General features: G+C 52.0%; 1 protein-coding gene across 7 annotated transcripts in view; it reads right to left on the bottom strand.

Annotated features, from left to right (window-relative positions):
• Nucleotides 1–4,924: 4,924 nt before the first annotated feature.
• The window catches only part of Vav2 (vav guanine nucleotide exchange factor 2), a 174,363-nt gene continuing 161,824 nt past the window's right edge, over nucleotides 4,925–17,463 (bottom strand). For 3 of the 7 annotated variants that reach the window (XM_041674466.1, XM_041674464.1, XM_041674469.1), the window contains 7 exons: nucleotides 16,633–16,685; nucleotides 14,864–14,980; nucleotides 13,305–13,392; nucleotides 12,039–12,162; nucleotides 11,069–11,155; nucleotides 10,122–10,276; nucleotides 4,926–7,098 (listed from right to left, as the gene is read on the bottom strand). In XM_041674466.1, coding sequence (XP_041530400.1) covers nucleotides 7,051–7,098; nucleotides 10,122–10,276; nucleotides 11,069–11,155; nucleotides 12,039–12,162; nucleotides 13,305–13,392; nucleotides 14,864–14,980; nucleotides 16,633–16,685 — 672 coding nt within the window. In that variant the 3' untranslated portion in view covers nucleotides 4,926–7,050. Of the gene's footprint in view, nucleotides 7,099–10,121; nucleotides 10,277–11,068; nucleotides 11,156–12,038; nucleotides 12,163–13,304; nucleotides 13,393–14,863; nucleotides 14,981–16,632; nucleotides 16,686–17,463 lie in introns of all 7 variants that reach the window. The other 4 variants (XM_041674463.1, XM_041674465.1, XM_041674468.1 and 1 more) reach the window with 2 other exon arrangements.

Consider the following 17,463-nt stretch of genomic DNA (forward strand, 5'->3'; position numbering starts at 1 on the left):
TGTTGTACTGCACACATTCCAGGCTAGGGTGGGGTATGTACTATGGTCCTGAGTTATCACCACCTATTATTCTCACAGCCTTTGTTCATATTTAATAACGAACTTCTGAATCCAGTAGGTGAGGGCTGCAGCCTGCCTCAGGCTCTGACCTGATTCTATTTCCACAGTGTAAATCTTCCCACTACAGTCAATTTCAAGTTACAGCGGGGGAGGACAGGCCATGGCTGACTGTGGATGCAAGGACACAGCTCTGTGGGCTAGCCTGAGCGATTCTTTGTGTCCCTGTAGAATACTTCGTGCTGGGGCACAGTCACAGTGGCTACCTGCTGATACAGTACCAACTCCTATTGACACCTGCCTGCTGAGTTTTCTTTCCACACATCTGTTTTCAGTGCCTCTGTGGTACCAAGTCCCGTGCCCATATTTAAGTGTGGTACTCCACTGAGGTCTTCTATGGTTAGTGATAAAAAGCTCCCCACATAGGTTGGCTGAATAGAACTGGAGGCTTATCATCCCTCTGGCCCACCTGTCTTTGTCACCTGTCTCAACCCTGGGATGACATTGATTTGTGACTCTTCTAGTAAATACAGTCAACTCATCCAAGGGATGAAGACAAGTGGCTGTGTGTGCTCAGGCATGCTGGGATAAGAACCCGGGGCTTAGAAACGAGGCCACCAAGCTGACTGACCTCTTACACAAAACCCCAGGCTCAAAAGGCACTGACTGGGTCTGTTAAAACCTGTCCTCCCAACAAGAACAGCTGGATTGAAAAAAAAAAAAGAAAAAAAGAAAAGAAACGAAAAAACGATGCTACTGCCTGGTTTGAATCAAAAGCTAGCCAGTCAGACTAAGGGGCATGGTGAGAGGGAACCACGGCCACTCACGCGCACAGCTTTCAGATCTGAAGCAGGCTGGATCTTGGAGAGACAGCCCAACAAGACACATGTTCTCAGAGGGCTAAGGCTCTCTGTCTCAAGACATGACTCCACGAGATTGCTTCCCCATTCTGTCCTGTGGACCCCACCAGGTCACCTAGTCTTGTGGCATGATGGGCCGCTCATGTTCCCCACCCCATCCATTCTTTCATCGTCTATGGCAACAAGACCCAGTCTCCCTAGATGACCAAGTTATAGACTCTGAAAGGTGGTGGGTGAGACTTCCGGAAAGTAGCCCTAAAGAGACCCTCCTTCTTGAGATAGATGAGCTCCTCTCTCAGCGCTATGAGAGAATACCTGACAAAGGCCACTGAAGGAAGTTTATTTGGGCTCATAGTTCACCACGGTGAGAAGGCATGGCGGCAGGAGCTGGCCACATTGCGTTCAGTCAGGAAGTGGAGACTCCGAGATGAATCCTGGTGCTCAGCTTACTTCCTCTGTGTAGGATCCCAACCCGTGGGATGGTATTGCCCACACTCCAGCCAGCTACTCCGATCCCAGTTAACCCAGACTAAAAACTCCCTCCCAGACACACCCCAGGGTTTGTCTCCTAAGTGACTCTAGATACCATTAAGGTGATAACTAGCATTGACAGGTGGTCACCCTGAGAACCAAACAATAGAAAGAAACAATTCCCTGCATCACAGAGCCCAGACCTAGCCCTAGATGGCTACCTTGGTCATAAGTAATGCTGTTCTTGTTTGCTGGGTTGTCTGTGGCCCTTCTCAAGCAGACCATAATCCTAACCAACCAGATTGGCCTTCATATGGAGCTGAAGGGGAGGGACAACTCCTATCAGGACAGCATACAGGAGCCCTGATGAGTACTGCCCCATAGAATGCCCCTGTGTAAATATGAGTTTGCAGAAACATGAGGGCAAGGGGGGGAAAGGTGTGTGTGTGTGTATGTGTGTGTGTGTGTGTTGTAGACACAATGCTATTCTACATTGTAACTTTATATCCTTTAGCTTTACTGAGGTCTAGATCAAAATGTATCTGTCTATCCACAGTATAGTCTTGATACTGTATACAGGGATATCCAATTATATACAAAGTAACAGGTTTTGAAGAACACCCCTAAAGGGCAGTGAGAAGGAATTTTTATTCCTATGGGAAGTTGTATCCCACCCTGAGGTGGGGGGAGGGGAAAGAACCACATGGGCATTTTCCTCTGACTTTCTGCCCTGGCCCAGCACATTCTAGGGTCTAAAACATGTTGAGTGTTTACTAGTACCTGTAGAGTTAGTGGACATACTTTCTGCTGGCCTCTGAGACCTTCCTTAATTCAAATACAACTCCTTCAGCAAGACTCAGGAGCCAGGTAACCTCCAGCTGGCCCAGAAAGGGGAAGTATCAATGAGACACACAGAACAAGAGGGCCAGGGTGGACCCTGGCAGACCTGGCGCAGGGCAGTAAGCCACATCGCAGACGGGTTCCTTTGGCCTGTTTCATTCTGCATGGTTCACTCACTCTTGGGCCGCTCCTGCCACTATCACTTCCAACTCAGCTCAAGGGACAGCATTTCTAGGTGGTCCTGGGGCTCGCCTCACCTGTGGATCCCAGCTGCCCACCTTGGGCTACAATCTTCTTTCCAGTCCATGGATGTAGGTGGCGTGCCCTTTGTTGACACACCAGCTTAGGGAGCAGAGAGACGGCTACTGTCCCCAGCAAGGTCTGCAAGGTGAAACCCACAAAGTCTCTCTCTATGGAACTATCTGGAATGAGGCTCTCTTAGTTAGGGCTTCTATTGCTATGATAAAAGACCACAGCAGACACGACTTGCGGAGGAAGGGGTTTATTTCGGCTTACACTTCCACAGCACAATTCATCACTGAGGGATGTTGGGACAGGAACTGATACAGCTCCGAAACCCCAAGGCAAGAACTGATGCAGAGGCCCTGGAGGGTGCTGCTTAGTGGCTTACTCAGCTGCCTTCTACCAGCGCTCAGGACCACCAGCCCAGGGCGGCACCGCTCACAGCAAGCTGGGCTCTTCTGCATCCTTCATCAATCAAGAAAATGTACCACTAAGTTGCCCACAGGCAAATCTGGTGAGGGAATTTTCTCAACTGAGGTTCCTTCTTCCAGAATGACTGTAGCTTGTGTCAAATTGACATAAAGCCAGCACAGGGAGGTTGGGCTCTGTCATCCTGGAGGGCACGTCACCCAGCGAAAGGACAGTGGGTGACTGCCGCTGTGACCCCAGCATCCCCTGATAGAATAGCAATGTGTGTGGGTCGGTAAAGGGCTTGGAGATAAACCACTCCAGAGACAGTCAGGGAATAGCGTCTGCTTTAAGGCACGTGAACAACCACTTACATAGTAGAAACCTCTAACTGTGATAGGTTAGCACATTACCTCGGACTGGACACCGAAATGCTCACACCACCAGGTGTGAATACACCCTATGTGGAAGAAGAGCATTAAAGGAGATGCAGAGGGTGCAGACTCACCCACAGGCCAGCTACCTGCTACTCGCACAACTTCAGAATTCAGGGAGCTTGGTGCGCTATGCTTCGGTGTGCCAAGTAGGCTGGCCACCGGGTCATGACTGCATTTTCTTCTACAGGCAACCAGAGGACGCACATGTTCAATAACAGTGATGTGGATAGAGCTGGGGATGAGCCGTGTAATGGAAACTCGTGAGTTCTGGTTCCCAGGGCACCTCAGGGCTCCGGGGAACTGTCAGAGATGGGTCTTATTATAAGAGGCAAAGTTAGCAAGGTCCTCGCTGGCTCCTAACCCAACAAAGCTAGGGGTCTCATGAGAAAAGAAAGAAACGTGTGCCAAGGAAAGGCCACCAGAGACCATAGCAGGAGGCTTCTACTGCGAGCCAAGGAGGAAATCTTCAGTTAAAAAAAAAATCAGGCCTTGGCCTTGAGGTCTGGGACCACAGGGCGGGGGGGGGGGGGGGGGGGGGGGTCCGTACCCATATGTTCGGTCTTCCACTTTTCTCACAGTAGAGGCGAGGGAGATCATCCAAGAAGAGAAAGGCACACAGCCCACTGGGAACCAGGGGACTGTGGCCCAAGGGGGACAGTGTAGGACCCAAGAATATCCCAGAAAGGGCTACAAGGTTGAGGGAGCTGCTTCTTCTACCTGCTGCCCACAAGGTGGGGACTTACGCCACCAAGGCAAGAGACCCGGAGGAGGTGATGGTGGCAAGGCCTGGACATAATCAGGAGGAGCTGGTGGGTGGCTGAAGCCCCTGTGGTCTGTCCTCTACTTCCCAACAGCTTCTGGTCACAAAACCCATGGCAGACTGCAGTGGCCAAAGCCAACACAGGCCGGTAAGAACGTGTCCAAACACCCAGCTGTGGTGGAGGCATGTCAGGATGATCTGAGCATGCACAGGGTGACCAGCTCACAGTGTGGACTGGATAAAGATGGGATGACATAAATCCTCATGTCCACCTGCCTCTGGCCTGGGCACACGGGAAGGACACACAATCATAGTCCTCGACACACAGAGTGCTAGGGCTATTATGGGGTGGTGTGGGCTCCTCCACTCTCAGTAGTGTGACCATAGCCTCGGGCCACAATTGTAACAAGAAACCACACTAGCCAAGTGCTCCCTAGTCTCGTGTAACATTCACAGGGACCCACAAAGTGCACCAATGTCAAGGGCAGCTGGCTGCCCACCCTGGTGGCCTTGATCCATCTCCTTGGTAACAGGGCACCACGTTCTCCAGGTGGGTATATGCCTACCTCACTCTGTGTGCTTCCAAGCATCACTGTAGCCATGAGTAGCCCCGCAACAAGGTGCTGGCTAAAGAGCTCACGGGGCCTCTGCTTCCTTCCAGTTATACCATTAGGAACCTCAGGAGTCACACTGGGTGGCCAGGCGACCGTGAAGAGGAAAGTACAGGCTGGGGATAGGAGACTGGGATCCTAAGGCTGCTTTTGTCTGTAGGGACTGATGGGGACAGACAACACTTGATCATTTAGGTTTTCTATATCAAAGGACACAGGGTTCATCCTAGAGGAGAAAGTGCTGTTTTTATTGCTGAAGACCGAGGCTCTTGCTCTAAGACCACCTGCTGGACCTTGCTGGATGCTGTACCAGCCAGGCAGAAGGGACCATCTGGCAGTCAGTCTTTGGGTAGGATAAACCCTGCTGAACTTAGGACGCCAGCTAGTCCCTCCCAGGCACAAAAGTTTAACCACGGCTGCAGAATAGAACGTAGGTTTATTTGTAGTAAAAACCTTAGTCTGGGGAGGAAAACCCATTGGCAAATGTACAATTGTTCCATTGGGGGTGCTGCTGGCTGTGGGACCCCCTCATCCCTGACTTGCATGCATTGTACTGCAAATGTTCACAGCTGATCTCAGGGCCCCAGCCCTCAAATGGTGTCCAGTCTCCTGCAGAGGCGACTGTGTACCAGCTTGTCCAGCCTTCCCATCACCCTGCCCAGTGTGGCGCAAAAACAAAAAAAAAACTAAACCAAACACAAACGTCAAAACAAACACAAAACACTCACAAAACCAGGGCTCTAGATTACTCTTTTTCTCAGTGTCCTTCATTATCATGACTTATATCATGACAAACTAAAATATACATCATTTTGCTATTATAGAATCTCTTATTCACAGATATATAATGGGAGATTTCGATGAAATAATTACAACTTTCCCCTCCCCTTTAAAACACAAACAGGCAAAACGAAACATAATAGAACAAAAACAACAACAAACAAACAAAAACGAGAAAAAAACAAAGCACAAGGGTGTTCTGAGGGCATTCATATGGAAGGGGCTGGCAGAGTCCTCCCCACAGCATGCACTGGCACCGGGCAGGCTGGGCCGAGGAGCCAGGCAAAGTGGCCTGTGCCCCCAACTCCCTGCAAGCCCCCCGCTCCCACACCAGCTTCTCACAGCCCAAGCCTTTCCAGGGTGTCTCACTCTCTGTTGCTCCCCACCTTCTGAGTTCCTATGTGCCTCCCTCCACATCCCAGCAAGCTGTGTGTGGGCACCAAGCTGGAGGACAGGAGGCCAACGCTGGAAAATAGTCCCAGGTGCAGGTCCCGGCCCCACTCCAGCAGGGACATTGTCTCAAACCCTAGCCTTGGTTCTCCTCGCCCGGGACTGTGCAGCAAGATGGAGGGAGAAAACGGGGGTCAATGGCTACGAAGCACCAGGAGAGAGGAGGGAAAAGGGGTGGAGACACCCCAAGAGCACTTATTTTGGGTTGGCCTCAAGCCCAGTATGTGGGCTGCAGGGATCTTTGTGGGGACACCTGGTGAGGGCTAGTGCAAAGGCCAGCAGACCCCTAGGGACCATGGTTTGGAATGCAGAAGATGCAAGAGTGCCTCCTGGAGAGAAAAGAGGCAGTGGGGGAGGGGAACCTGGTTCTCTCCTCTGCCCTTTGGGGTTCACTGATGTGTCCCCTGGCAGCAGGGCAGGGAAGACCTCAGGAAAGAGGCTTCGGAGCAAAAAGCAGTACCACTGATTAGGGGTGGGATGGGGGTGGGTCAGCAATGTCATCGTTCCAAAGGCCCCTCCTGAAAGAGGAGCCTGCCCAGTTAGCACCCAGCAGGACCCTGACGTGTGGGGAAGGGAGGCAGTCAGAGAAAGCTGCAGAGCCAGCATGACCCGGTGGCCCCTGTGCAAACTCTCTGACCCTGAACCCCAGATGGGCCTAGTGTGTGCTACAGCATGGTCTGGTCCTGCCTGCCTCCTGAGACCTGACACCCACTCTAGAGAGCAGCAGCAAAGACAGGCAGATCAGTGCAGGGCCGAGCAGACAGGGCTGGGAAGGGCCCCCTCTGCTGTCCCCAGCTCTCCCTGGCACACCTGAACACCTAAACCAGAGGGGCAGGCAGTGTCTTCTGACCTTGGCTGTCATCCACACCCAGCTGGCCACAGCAGCCCAGGCCCCGAGTCCCCTCTCCTTGGTGCTCTGGGTGTGGCCAGCATAGGTTTCCTCTATGTACAAGGAATGTACCCAGGGACGGGCCACCCCGGGCAGGTGACGGTGGAACACCTTCCCCATTCCTGTGGGCTGTAACAGCTGCAGACTTAGCAGGCAGTTCCCAGAGCCATGGAGAAGCCAGAGGTGGACTTCAGAGCTGGGGAGATTCCCAAGAACATCCGTGAGTCCTGGCCAGGTCTTGCCCTCACTGGACGCCCTCCTCTTCCACGTATGTCGAAGGAAACCAACCGATCTGAAAGAGAGGGCAGTGATGTCATGTCTGCATGTGTGTGCACATGGCAAGAAGGTGTGTGTTATGGCAGGGACAGGAGGGGCTTAGGGAGATGAGAATCCCTCCTAAAAGCCAGAGATCTTAACCAGGTCTCAGTGAGCCTTGAAGAGAGACTGAGAGCCTGGACCTAATTCACGATCTACCTATGAGAAAGATGTCAGACCCTACTGAGGACATTGAATCTCCCCACATCTCTTGACACACAACCTGGCTTTCTGCCATGAGTGTTATGAAAATCAAAAACAAACACAGGTAGCAGATAGGAGTCCTGGGCCAGAATGGAAAGAGCTACCCCATATAGTTAGTAAGAGCTACCCCATATAGTTAGTAAGAGCTACCCCGTATAGTTAGTAAGAGCTACCCCATATAGTTAGTAAGAGCTATCCCTTATAGTTAGTAAGAGCTACCCCATATAGTTAGTAAGAACTACCCCACATAGTAAGAACTACCCCATACAGTTAGTAAGAGCTACCCCATATAGTTAGGAAACTGGTGAGAGAGCAGACATTCCTTCCAGAAAACAGGAGTCAACAAAGAAGTCCTAGGCCAGAAGCTGGATGTGGTGATGCCCATCCACAACCCCAGCATTCAGACTAAGGATTGCCCTGAGTTCAAGGCCAGCGATGCCTTTTCAGTGAGACCCTGGCTTCAAATATAAAACAAAACTAACCAATAGACAAAAAAGGAAGAAGGGAAGAAGAGGGAAAAAAACCCCTAGAATCAAAAGATACAATGACTTGAAAGACTCTGAAAGGAGTAACAACAGGTTAGACAGGAGCAGGACTAACAGTAGGTCAATCCAGGATAGGATGCAGATGGAAAAGGAAAGAGAGGAACCTGGCAGATGGACTCTCAATCAAGTTCAAAGTTAATTCCACAGATAATGAGAACCTGGACCTGGACACTCCAATCAGAACCCATCCTAGCTAGATCTCAGAGGACAAGCCTTGGTTAAAGGATTTCCCAGACCAGACAGACGTGTCCGTGGGACTGTCTTGATTGCTAGTTGATGCAGGAGAGTTCCGCCCACTGTGGGCAACACCATCCCCCAGGCAGGGTATCCTGAGACGTGTAAGATCAAACAAGCCCTTTCCTCCCCTAAGCTGGTTTTGGTCAGTGTTTTATCACAGCTGCAGAAGCACAGGACAGGGCTGTGACTGACACTGGTGAATGACAGTTCTGTGTACACCAACGGAAGGCGTGGCCTCTGTCTACATATGAAGAAACAGAAAACCTAACAATGGGGTAAAATAACTGTCTTCTCTTCAAGAAACGTTACAAGTCATATATGACCGAGAGAAACTGAGGAACGGTCCAATTAAGATGACGGCCATGGCGAGTAGTCCATGTATCCAGGAAACAACAGCAAGAAGAAAGGTAATTGAGAAATTCGGTGAAATTAGATAATTTGACTACAGATCAGAGAACTGTGTTATGTCAAAGGAGAAAGGCCTTGACTTCAGGAAATATTACTGAGTAAAGAAATGTCATTTGGGCAATTACTTTCAAATACTAAAAAGTATAAGATACATGACAACACCACACAAAAACTGGGAGGAAAATAATTTATAATTCAAGGCTGTGAATTATAAATTCACACTTTCCCAGCGGTAGAAGTCATCACTGCAGGGACTCTGTATAGTCCAAGAGCACCTGCAACCACCACAATATTAGCGCATGTGGTAAAAGGGTATATAACTAAAACACCCATCATGAGGAGGGGAAATGAAATAGATAGAAAATATATGGGTTAACCCAAAAGTTGCTCAGAAAGGAGAGGGGAGCGACTGGCCGACAATAAGCAACACGATGTTGGTCTTACAAATGAATAGCCCACTATTTATACTAAATGTAAATGGACTACATAGGCCTACTAAAGGGCAAAGACTGCCACATTAGATCCACTTTGAAAATTCCAACTGGTTATAAGAAACTTATCTCAAAAAAAAAAAAAAGAAAGAAAGAAAAGAGAAAAAAAGGAAACTTATCTCAAGTACAAGGAAAGAGAAAAATCAACCGTAATAGGAAAGAGTGTGGGGAGGTGGTTAGAAAAGCACCCACTCAAGGAAAACTGCCACCGCCTCTGTCAAAAGATAGGTTCAGCAGTAAAACTGCCGGAAATAAAGAGGCATTCCACAATGACAGCAGGTTAGCTCAACAAGAGCCACTCACAAAAGCTCAAACTGGTTATTTTCAAACTGTGCTATGGAATTGCCTGGACCTGGTGAGGGCCCCAGCTGCTTCCAAGACAGCCAGCAAGGGCTCGCTTTCAGAGCCAGCCCTCAGAGTCGCTGCTATAACTTAACTGCCTCACTCTTTGAAGGGCAGCTGGGTATAAGTGAACACATCTGGGGCCTGCAACACAGATGCCAAGCTCCTGCTACCAGCTGCAGAACGTTCAGCAGGGGAGCCGAGGCTGCCCGGCTCTCTGCAGACAAGTACATTTGTCTGTGGGTACCTGCAGTCCCAGAAACACTGTTTTCCTGCTGGTGGCACATGGAACTCTCTGTCTTTCCAAAAGGTTGCTCAGAGACCTGGGTCAAAGCCAGTGGCTCTAGATGGGTCTTGGGATAGAGAGGGCTTTTTGCAGGTCTCTAGGGGAAAGAGTCTGAGGGAACCACCTGGCAGTCATTGGAAACAGGAGGAAGGGATAGGGTGGGTAGGACCTGATGGGTCCCTGTGGCTTCTCTACCTGCAAGTGACCAGAAGACTGTATATAAAACCTGTTCCTGAGTGACCATAAAGGCAGAGAAACAGGGTCTGACATAGTACAGGGGCTGTGGGGCTCGGATCACAGACCCTGTACATCTGGATTCGCAGTCCCCCCACCCCCACCCCTGTGACATCAGGGAGAGCTCAGACACAGTGTGCCTAGAACAAGGCTGAGCATGGTCGAGGCTCTAGAATAGCTTGTCTGAGTCCAACTGGGTCAGAGGCAGCACTGGGCCTCTTCATGAAGCCCTCAGGCCAGGCAAGTTACTCACCCGTCCGTTTGTCTCGCCTTTCCACCAGCCCTGGTCCCCGCCAATTCGGCTGTAGATCTTTACCACATCACCTTCCCTCAACGACAGCTCCCGCATGTCCCGTGCAGCGAAGTTGTACCTGGCCACAGCTGTGCCAATGACCCGCGGCGTGAACACTATTGGGGCAGACAGGGTGGGACATCACACAACCGCGGGAGCTGCTCAGTCAGGGCTCAGAGGCCCTTGGACCGAGCTAGGTCTCATCCCCAGTACATAGAGTCTGGCTTTGTGCCCACAGCCAGAAGAAGGTCTCTGGAGGACACACTAGTCTCCAGCTCAGAGCCCTTCAAACCTTGGTGGCTTTGGGTATATGAACACCCGTGCATGCACTAGCAGAGGGTTGGAGCTATCACCACCCATGCTGGGCAGCTATCACAGGCAACAGGCATGTCACTGGTGAACAGAGCAGGCACCCACATCTTGACCACTACAGCCTGTGGTTCCCCCATCCCAGATCTCCAAACTAGACTGGAAACCCCCTGAACTGGTTTGGCCCAGAACCCAGAAAGTCCCGTGGAACAGGTTGACAATGGCAGTGAGTGAGGGGACACACAGCCCACACAGCAGGGCTTTGACTCTGGCAGCAGAACGCATGCTGTACCAAGGCTGACCGCAGCCCCTTCTTCGGCACCCACTCCATTCCCATGGCAGCTGTCAAGGACACAGAGCAGTTGCCAGCTCCGCCCATCCTATTTCCCACAACCAGAGGCAAAGCTCCCAATGGCTGTGAAGGGTAACAGCTGAGGAGGCAGGTAAGTAGCTATCAGCGTGACCAGGAAAGAGCCCTGCCTAAAGTGTCCTCCTGTGCAGCAGCCTTGGTGGCCCTGATTCCCAGCCCCCTCCCCACCCAGCACCAGGCTGCACAACCAGGGGGACCCATCAGGCTGGGCCCTGAGCAGTAGAGGTACCTGACCAGAAGGGAGCGGAGGGGCCCTGAGGGGCAAAGCTGAGGCCCTGAGGACTGAGAAAAGAAAAGTTGTAGGAGGCGCAGGAAGCTGCAAAGAGGCAAGAGAAAGCATAAGACAGAAGGCAGGATGCTGATGGCCGCGGAGCACAGGGGATGCCAGGCTCTACCTCAGGAGGGCACCAGGAAGGGCAGGGGCCTAGCATAGGCACAGCTAGACCACTGCTTGCTCCTCACCTATGTCTTGAAAAGACAAAGGGGGAGGGGTGTGGCTGGAGAGATGGCTCAGTGGTTAAGAGCACTGGCTGCTCTTCCAAAGGACCTGAGTTCAATTCCCAGCAACCACATGGTGGTTCACAACCATCTGTAATGAGATCTGGCGCCCTCCTCTGGCATGTGGGCATACATGGAGGCAGAATGTTGTATACATAATAAATAAATAAATAAATCTTTAAAAAAGAAAAGAAAAGACAATGGGGCCCACTGCCATAGAGGCTGGCAACCCTCTGTCTGCTCTGTCTGGAGTGGGGGAGGGGAGGTCTCAGGGCTCTGCAGTAAGAGACTTGGCTTACTTAAGGCAAAGAGCTCTGAGCTGGAAGCCAAATGCTCTGGCCCTCTTGGTCTGTCCCAAGGTCCAGGTTGTGCCCCTGTCCTCTGCTTTGGAGTCCCCACTTTAGGCAGATAGCTGGCTCGCACATCCCAGGCCCCAGGGCACCCTGGGAGGGATCTGCTCAGATCCCACCCTACTGCTTCTCACTACTGTCAGCTCCAAGCACAGGCATCAGGAGCCAGAGGGGCAGTGCAGGCCCCATCTGCTACACGAAATGGGAAGGGGCATGGGCCAGCAGCAGTGACAGACGAGGGGGGCCGGGTCCACGCTCGGGGATGGGGGCAACAACTCTCAACCCAGATGGACAGGGAGCATCTTGGCCCTGGAAGCGGCCTGGCTGAATAACCCTGGGCCCAGACATTACCTGAGGACCGGCTTGAGGTCCTGGTGGTGGCACGCTCCCGAGACTTGTAGGGGAACTTGAGCGTAGTGTCCAACTGCTTGAAGCTTTCCTTGAGTGAGTGGCACTGGTAATACTCCACCAGCTCCTGCAGGGGGCGCACGCTCACCAATGGCTGGAGAATCAGGAGCCCTCCCACCTCCGGGGCTCCTCAGAGAGCCCCTCACTCCAGCCCAGTCCAGCTAGGATGGTCAGTGCCTCAAAGACTTCTCCCTCAGCTTTAGTGATCCCAAATATTGCTAAAAGAATGCTCTGGAAGGAATGCCAAGGTTGGAGGACAAACCCCTGAGTGAGGGCACACCTGCAGGGTCAATGCCATGAGGACAGTACCAGGGAGAGGACTGGGCAACCATGAATGATGACCACATGAAGAGTGGCATCGTGGCTTTGTAAAAGCCCCATGAACAGTGGCCTGGCTGCCCCGGGAGAGGCACCTAGAGCCTCACCTGACGGTACATGTTGGTTTTGGGTTGAGAATGGGATTTTAGGCACCTTCTGTTTAACTTTGCGTTTTCCCATGGGCCACAGAGGGGAAAGGAAAACTCCAGCGTCCTACCAGAGGACAGTGTTTTTGATTAAAAGAAATCTGGGGCCAGGTGTGGTGGCGCAGGCCTTTAATCCCAGCATTAGGAAGGCAGAGGCAGGCGGATCTTTGAGAGTTTAAGGGCAGCCTGGTCTATATAATGAGTTCTAGACCAGTCAGGGCTACATAGGGAGACCCTTACCTCCAAAAACAAAGAGAAAGAGCTGAGGTTGAGGTTGGGCCCAATTGTAGGGCAATTACCTAAAGTATGTGAGGCCCTGGGCTCCACATTGGTACCGAAAAGGGGATGGAATGGAGGGAAGGAATACCAGAAACATTATCATGTCACTGTAAGGAACACTACGCCTTCCACTTCATTATGGTGGGGCTCAAAGAGGTGGAGAGACTAGGGTTGAGGTTGCTTATAGTCTCCTGTTGGGTGAGAAGCCTCCCTGGGCCTTGGTTTCTGCTCTGTCACATGACCTAGGGAAGGCTTTGGAGTGTCCCGAGTAAGGTACAACATTCTCCCAACTGTCCCAAGGTACACCCGATCAAGTTCCCCTAAATTTTGCCCCCACGCTGCTGAGAATCATCCCTCCCTAGGCAGAGAGAATGGGCCATCGGGGAGCAGAACAGCTGTGGAGTGGAGAGGCATTGTGGCCTCTGCGGCCAGGGGCCGGGGCAGCAGGAGTGCTGGGCACACGTACCAGGAGGCTCTCAAACTTCTTGGCTTCGGTGATGTGGATCCAGTTGTCCTTCTCCACCACCTTGATGTGCTTCACCTCGTCATTGAACCTGGACGGACACACGGACACAGCACAGTGGTTACTGCACACGCACACAGTCCCAGGTCCACTCCAGATCTGTTCCAGGGGGGATCCTGACCCAAACCTCTGTGCCACCTCTGCAGTCACTCCAGGCCAGCCATTTCTCCAGCACTCCATTGGGGCAGATCCGGGACCTAGCCCAGTGCTCTCCCTGAGTGCTTGAAGTCCATACTCCAGAGTCCCCACTACCAACTCACTCCTCTCCTCCCTTCCCACCACCCTCTGCAGGTTTCTGCTGCCTCCAGGCTAGGGTTTTGGCTCACTGACTTTGGACATTGGGAGATCCCCCTTCTCCCTGTAAGCAGCGCACACTGCCCTGATCTCAGTCTCTAACATCCTCCAGGCTGCTCCAGAAGCACAGAGTGCAAGTCCACTATGGCTCAAAGACAGCAGACCCCGCCCTCGTCCATCACTGTCTTTAGTTCAGGTGTTCCCAACATAGAGAACCTGGGGGGGGGCTCTTCTGAAAGTCACCCCAAGCCATGTCAGGCACCATGGCCAAAGACATCACACGGACAGAAAACTGGAGCCAGTATCCCGATGACTGTGGGTGTAGGAAGGCAGTCAGTGAAGCAAGAGAACCCATCTCCCCATCCCGTGTATATCTGTTCAGAAACGGAACATGTAACACGGACTAGGCACCTTGGCCAGGGCTGAGGGCTGGAGAGACATTCCAAGAATGTCTAGGTTGGTTCAATACCCTGCAATCAGCTAGAGCAAAAGCTGACTAATGAGTAATCAAGCTGCCAGGTGGCCAGTCTCCCACTCCACCGGGCCTTTGCAGGCACCTAACTGTGTCACCCTGGACTGAACGTGTGCTGTGAGCCTCATCAATAGGATCCCCACAGTGCTGTCCTGAAGGCCAGGCATACACAAGACACAGTGGACACTCCTATGAGGTGGGTATGACGTCTACCAGGTCATTACGTGGGGTTGGCTATGCATTTCTTAACCCTGTAACACCTAATAACTTGTGCCCCTGGGTGTCCTGTGCTGAGGAAAACGAACTGCCAGGTTTTTTTGTTTTGTTTTGTTTATCTGAGGAAAGATGCCCAGAATAAGGGCCTGTGGTCTAAGCTACAAGGCTGTCATGGTCACTGCTGGAGTTCCCCAAGGGTCCCCAGATGCCACAAAAGAACATGATGGGTACATGCATCCTACCTAAGCCTCCCTGGACAGGCAGCCAGTACATCCCTGGCAACACCTCCTAGTGTCCCACCAGTCCACCTGTGTCTGAAAACGCTCCCTCCTTGACCCACGTGGCCATGGAGTTGTGTCTAGTGTAGCCAGCACATGCAAGGAGTCCCGACGGCTAGCATGTGTTCTCTGCCGCTCCCTCGCCCAAGATTTTCTAGCCTGAACACTGGAGAAGACCCACTCCATCCCCTCAATAACGGGTCGGGGCGGGGGTGGGGGGGAGGACACAGTCCTAGGCTTACTTGATGCTGATGGCGAAGCGCTCAGCCTCGGCTGGACGCTCTCTGATGAGGTAGGTCCCGCTGGGATGAGACTTGAGCAGGTTGTCCGTCTGCTGCCGTTCCATGTTGCCAGCAAACCTGGGGTCGGGAAATCAGAGCTGTGACACATTGCTGAGGAGGTGGTGACCTTGGTGTGTACAGGTCACCTGTCTCGGGCTTTGCTCCTTGTCTGAACTTTATCTTTGAGGTGAGGAGATACACAACTGATGAGGGGTTTGTGGCCATGTCCTGACCAGAGCACAGTGTGGGGAACAGCACCTTAGGTCAAGAATACAAGGATATCTGAGAAAGATGTCACTGGGGAGAGAGACGAATGCGCCACAGCCAGGCAGGGGGACTGTTCGAAGCACAAACTTCTACCAGACCCCATTTTTCTAAATTGTTTTCACTTCTTGAAGTAATGATGTGGCATCTTGGGGAGACACTCTGGAGACGGCCAGCGTCCATACAGAATGAGAGCTGAGCAAAATCAGGCCTTTCCCACCATCAAAAAAAGGTGGTCAGGTTGGTCACCTCAGCAAAGCAATCCCATGCTCCCACAATGTGACACCATGCGCCTAGTGTTCAGCAATGCTGTACAACCAAGGTAGATCTGCGGCTAATAAATCAAATCTCTTGGGGGGTGGGGGAGAGGGGTCACTTTCTTTAGTAGTAGCCACTGAAAGGTTGCCCACACTCTGGTTATAAACTCCGAGGGTGGCACACACTATAAAAGTGGGAGGTGCCAGCTGGGGAGGCGCTGGGGAGCCGAGGAGTGGTGGAGGCAACAGGACTAGAATTCACCAGACACGTCTGAGATTGTCGGAGAATGAAAACATAATTCAGACACCAAAGCAACTGTGGTGGATATTCTTGAGTGTCAGCTCGAGTCACCGTGGGAACAAGTCTCTGATGTCTCAGGGGTGATCTCCATTAAGCTAATTGAGGTGGGAAGCCCCAGGCTCCCTGCGGGTGGGGGACAGTCCCGGGGATGGCTTCTCAGGCTGAATAAAAAGAAAAGCAAGCTGAGCCAGCATTTGCTCATCGCTCTGCTTCCTGATCATGGCTGCTTCCCCATGGCGTACTGTACCCCGGAACTAAATAACCCTTTCCTTCCTTAAGTGGTCGTGCCGGGTAGTTTGCACAGTAAAATGACAAGAAATAAATAAAGACTCCATCGAGGGAAAGCCCCATGATCTCTATGACATCAATCATTCGCTACCTGCAGGGCAGGGCAGGGTGGGCATGCACCCACAGGCCCAGTGGGCTTCCTAGAGAGATGCAATAGGACAGACAACAGTGAGGGGCTAGGAGGGGACAAAGGACCGAATGGGGAATGAGCCCCATCTGGAGTTAGAAGTGTGTGCTGCCATGCGCTGTTATGCGGCTTTGAGGGGTAGTTCTAGGCACTGGACACAGCAGGGACAGAATCAATAGGCCAAGACTCACATGACCTGTGACCATACCCAAACATCCACCTTTATCCTTCCACGTAACCCAGCTTCTCTTCTCACCAAAGGCATGATTACAAACCACAAATACATCACCTCTACAGCTTACATAAAGAAGCCCAGTTAAGCCTGCATAGCAAAGGGCTCGTTACCGCACATATACCGCCTATGGATCCGTTTTAGAGACAGGGAGATAGCCAAGGTAGGACTCAGTTTCCCCCTGCTCACGGGCTTACAGGGCCACACCCTATGGCACAGGGGCCTCCAAATGCCCGAGTCTGCTGCCCACAAACCACTTACCAAGGGTATGCAGTGTAATCAATCTCCCGGGATGGCGGGCGGCCAATAGGTGGCTAGGGACAGAACACAGGTGCATTAATGTCCCCTGGGGCATGCAGTAGAGGGGAAGTTTATGAGAAATTCAACCCTGCGACCGGCAGTCTATGCTGGACCAGAATTTCAGGTGAACTTAGCCCAGCACCCCTGAACTGTCACATCCCAGGGGCCCTTCCAGTTTCCTCTGAGCAGTCGTTCAGGACGTTGACCGAGAGAATGACTGACTTTCCCGGAAGGCGTGAATGAATGAAATGATTGATTTTCACAAGGCCTGAATTAATAAGGAATCAACAGCAAACTTGATTCCTGGGAGGGAAAGGCCGGAGGCCACAGAAATCCCCAACAGTGGACAAGAGGTGACCACACTCAGGAGGTACTGTATCCCCCATCCCTGACCCCTGTCCTCCTCTGCTATGGCTTCCCCAGGTCTATCCAAAGAGTTCTTAGTGTTTAATATTTCCTTCAAGCAGCAGAGGAACCGTAGGTCTGGGGTGAGCGGGGTCGCTTCCTGTCCCAGCTCTTTCAGGGAGAAGGAAGTGTCTCTTTCACTTTCAGCTGTCCTCGAGGGGAGAGGGGTCAGGTTATTCCAGGCCAGCTCCTTGCTGCTTTGGACATCAGAGCCAAGAACAGCCTTGTTTGTTGTTCCTAACAAGATCCAGCTCTCAGGCCTTGTGTCTGGGAAGCTTCCTCTTCTCCCAGCTATGAGGGGGCATAAAGAGCCTTCTCCACAGGGGAGGGCAGTTTCAACTGGGTGGATGCCCACTGTGGCATTAGACTAAGAATAGACCCCTAGGC

The sequence above is a fragment of the Microtus oregoni genome, unplaced genomic scaffold, assembly GCF_018167655.1.
Source record: "Microtus oregoni isolate MIOR12 unplaced genomic scaffold, Mior012 000025F_ref0000491, whole genome shotgun sequence".
Taxonomy (NCBI): domain Eukaryota; kingdom Metazoa; phylum Chordata; class Mammalia; order Rodentia; family Cricetidae; genus Microtus; species Microtus oregoni.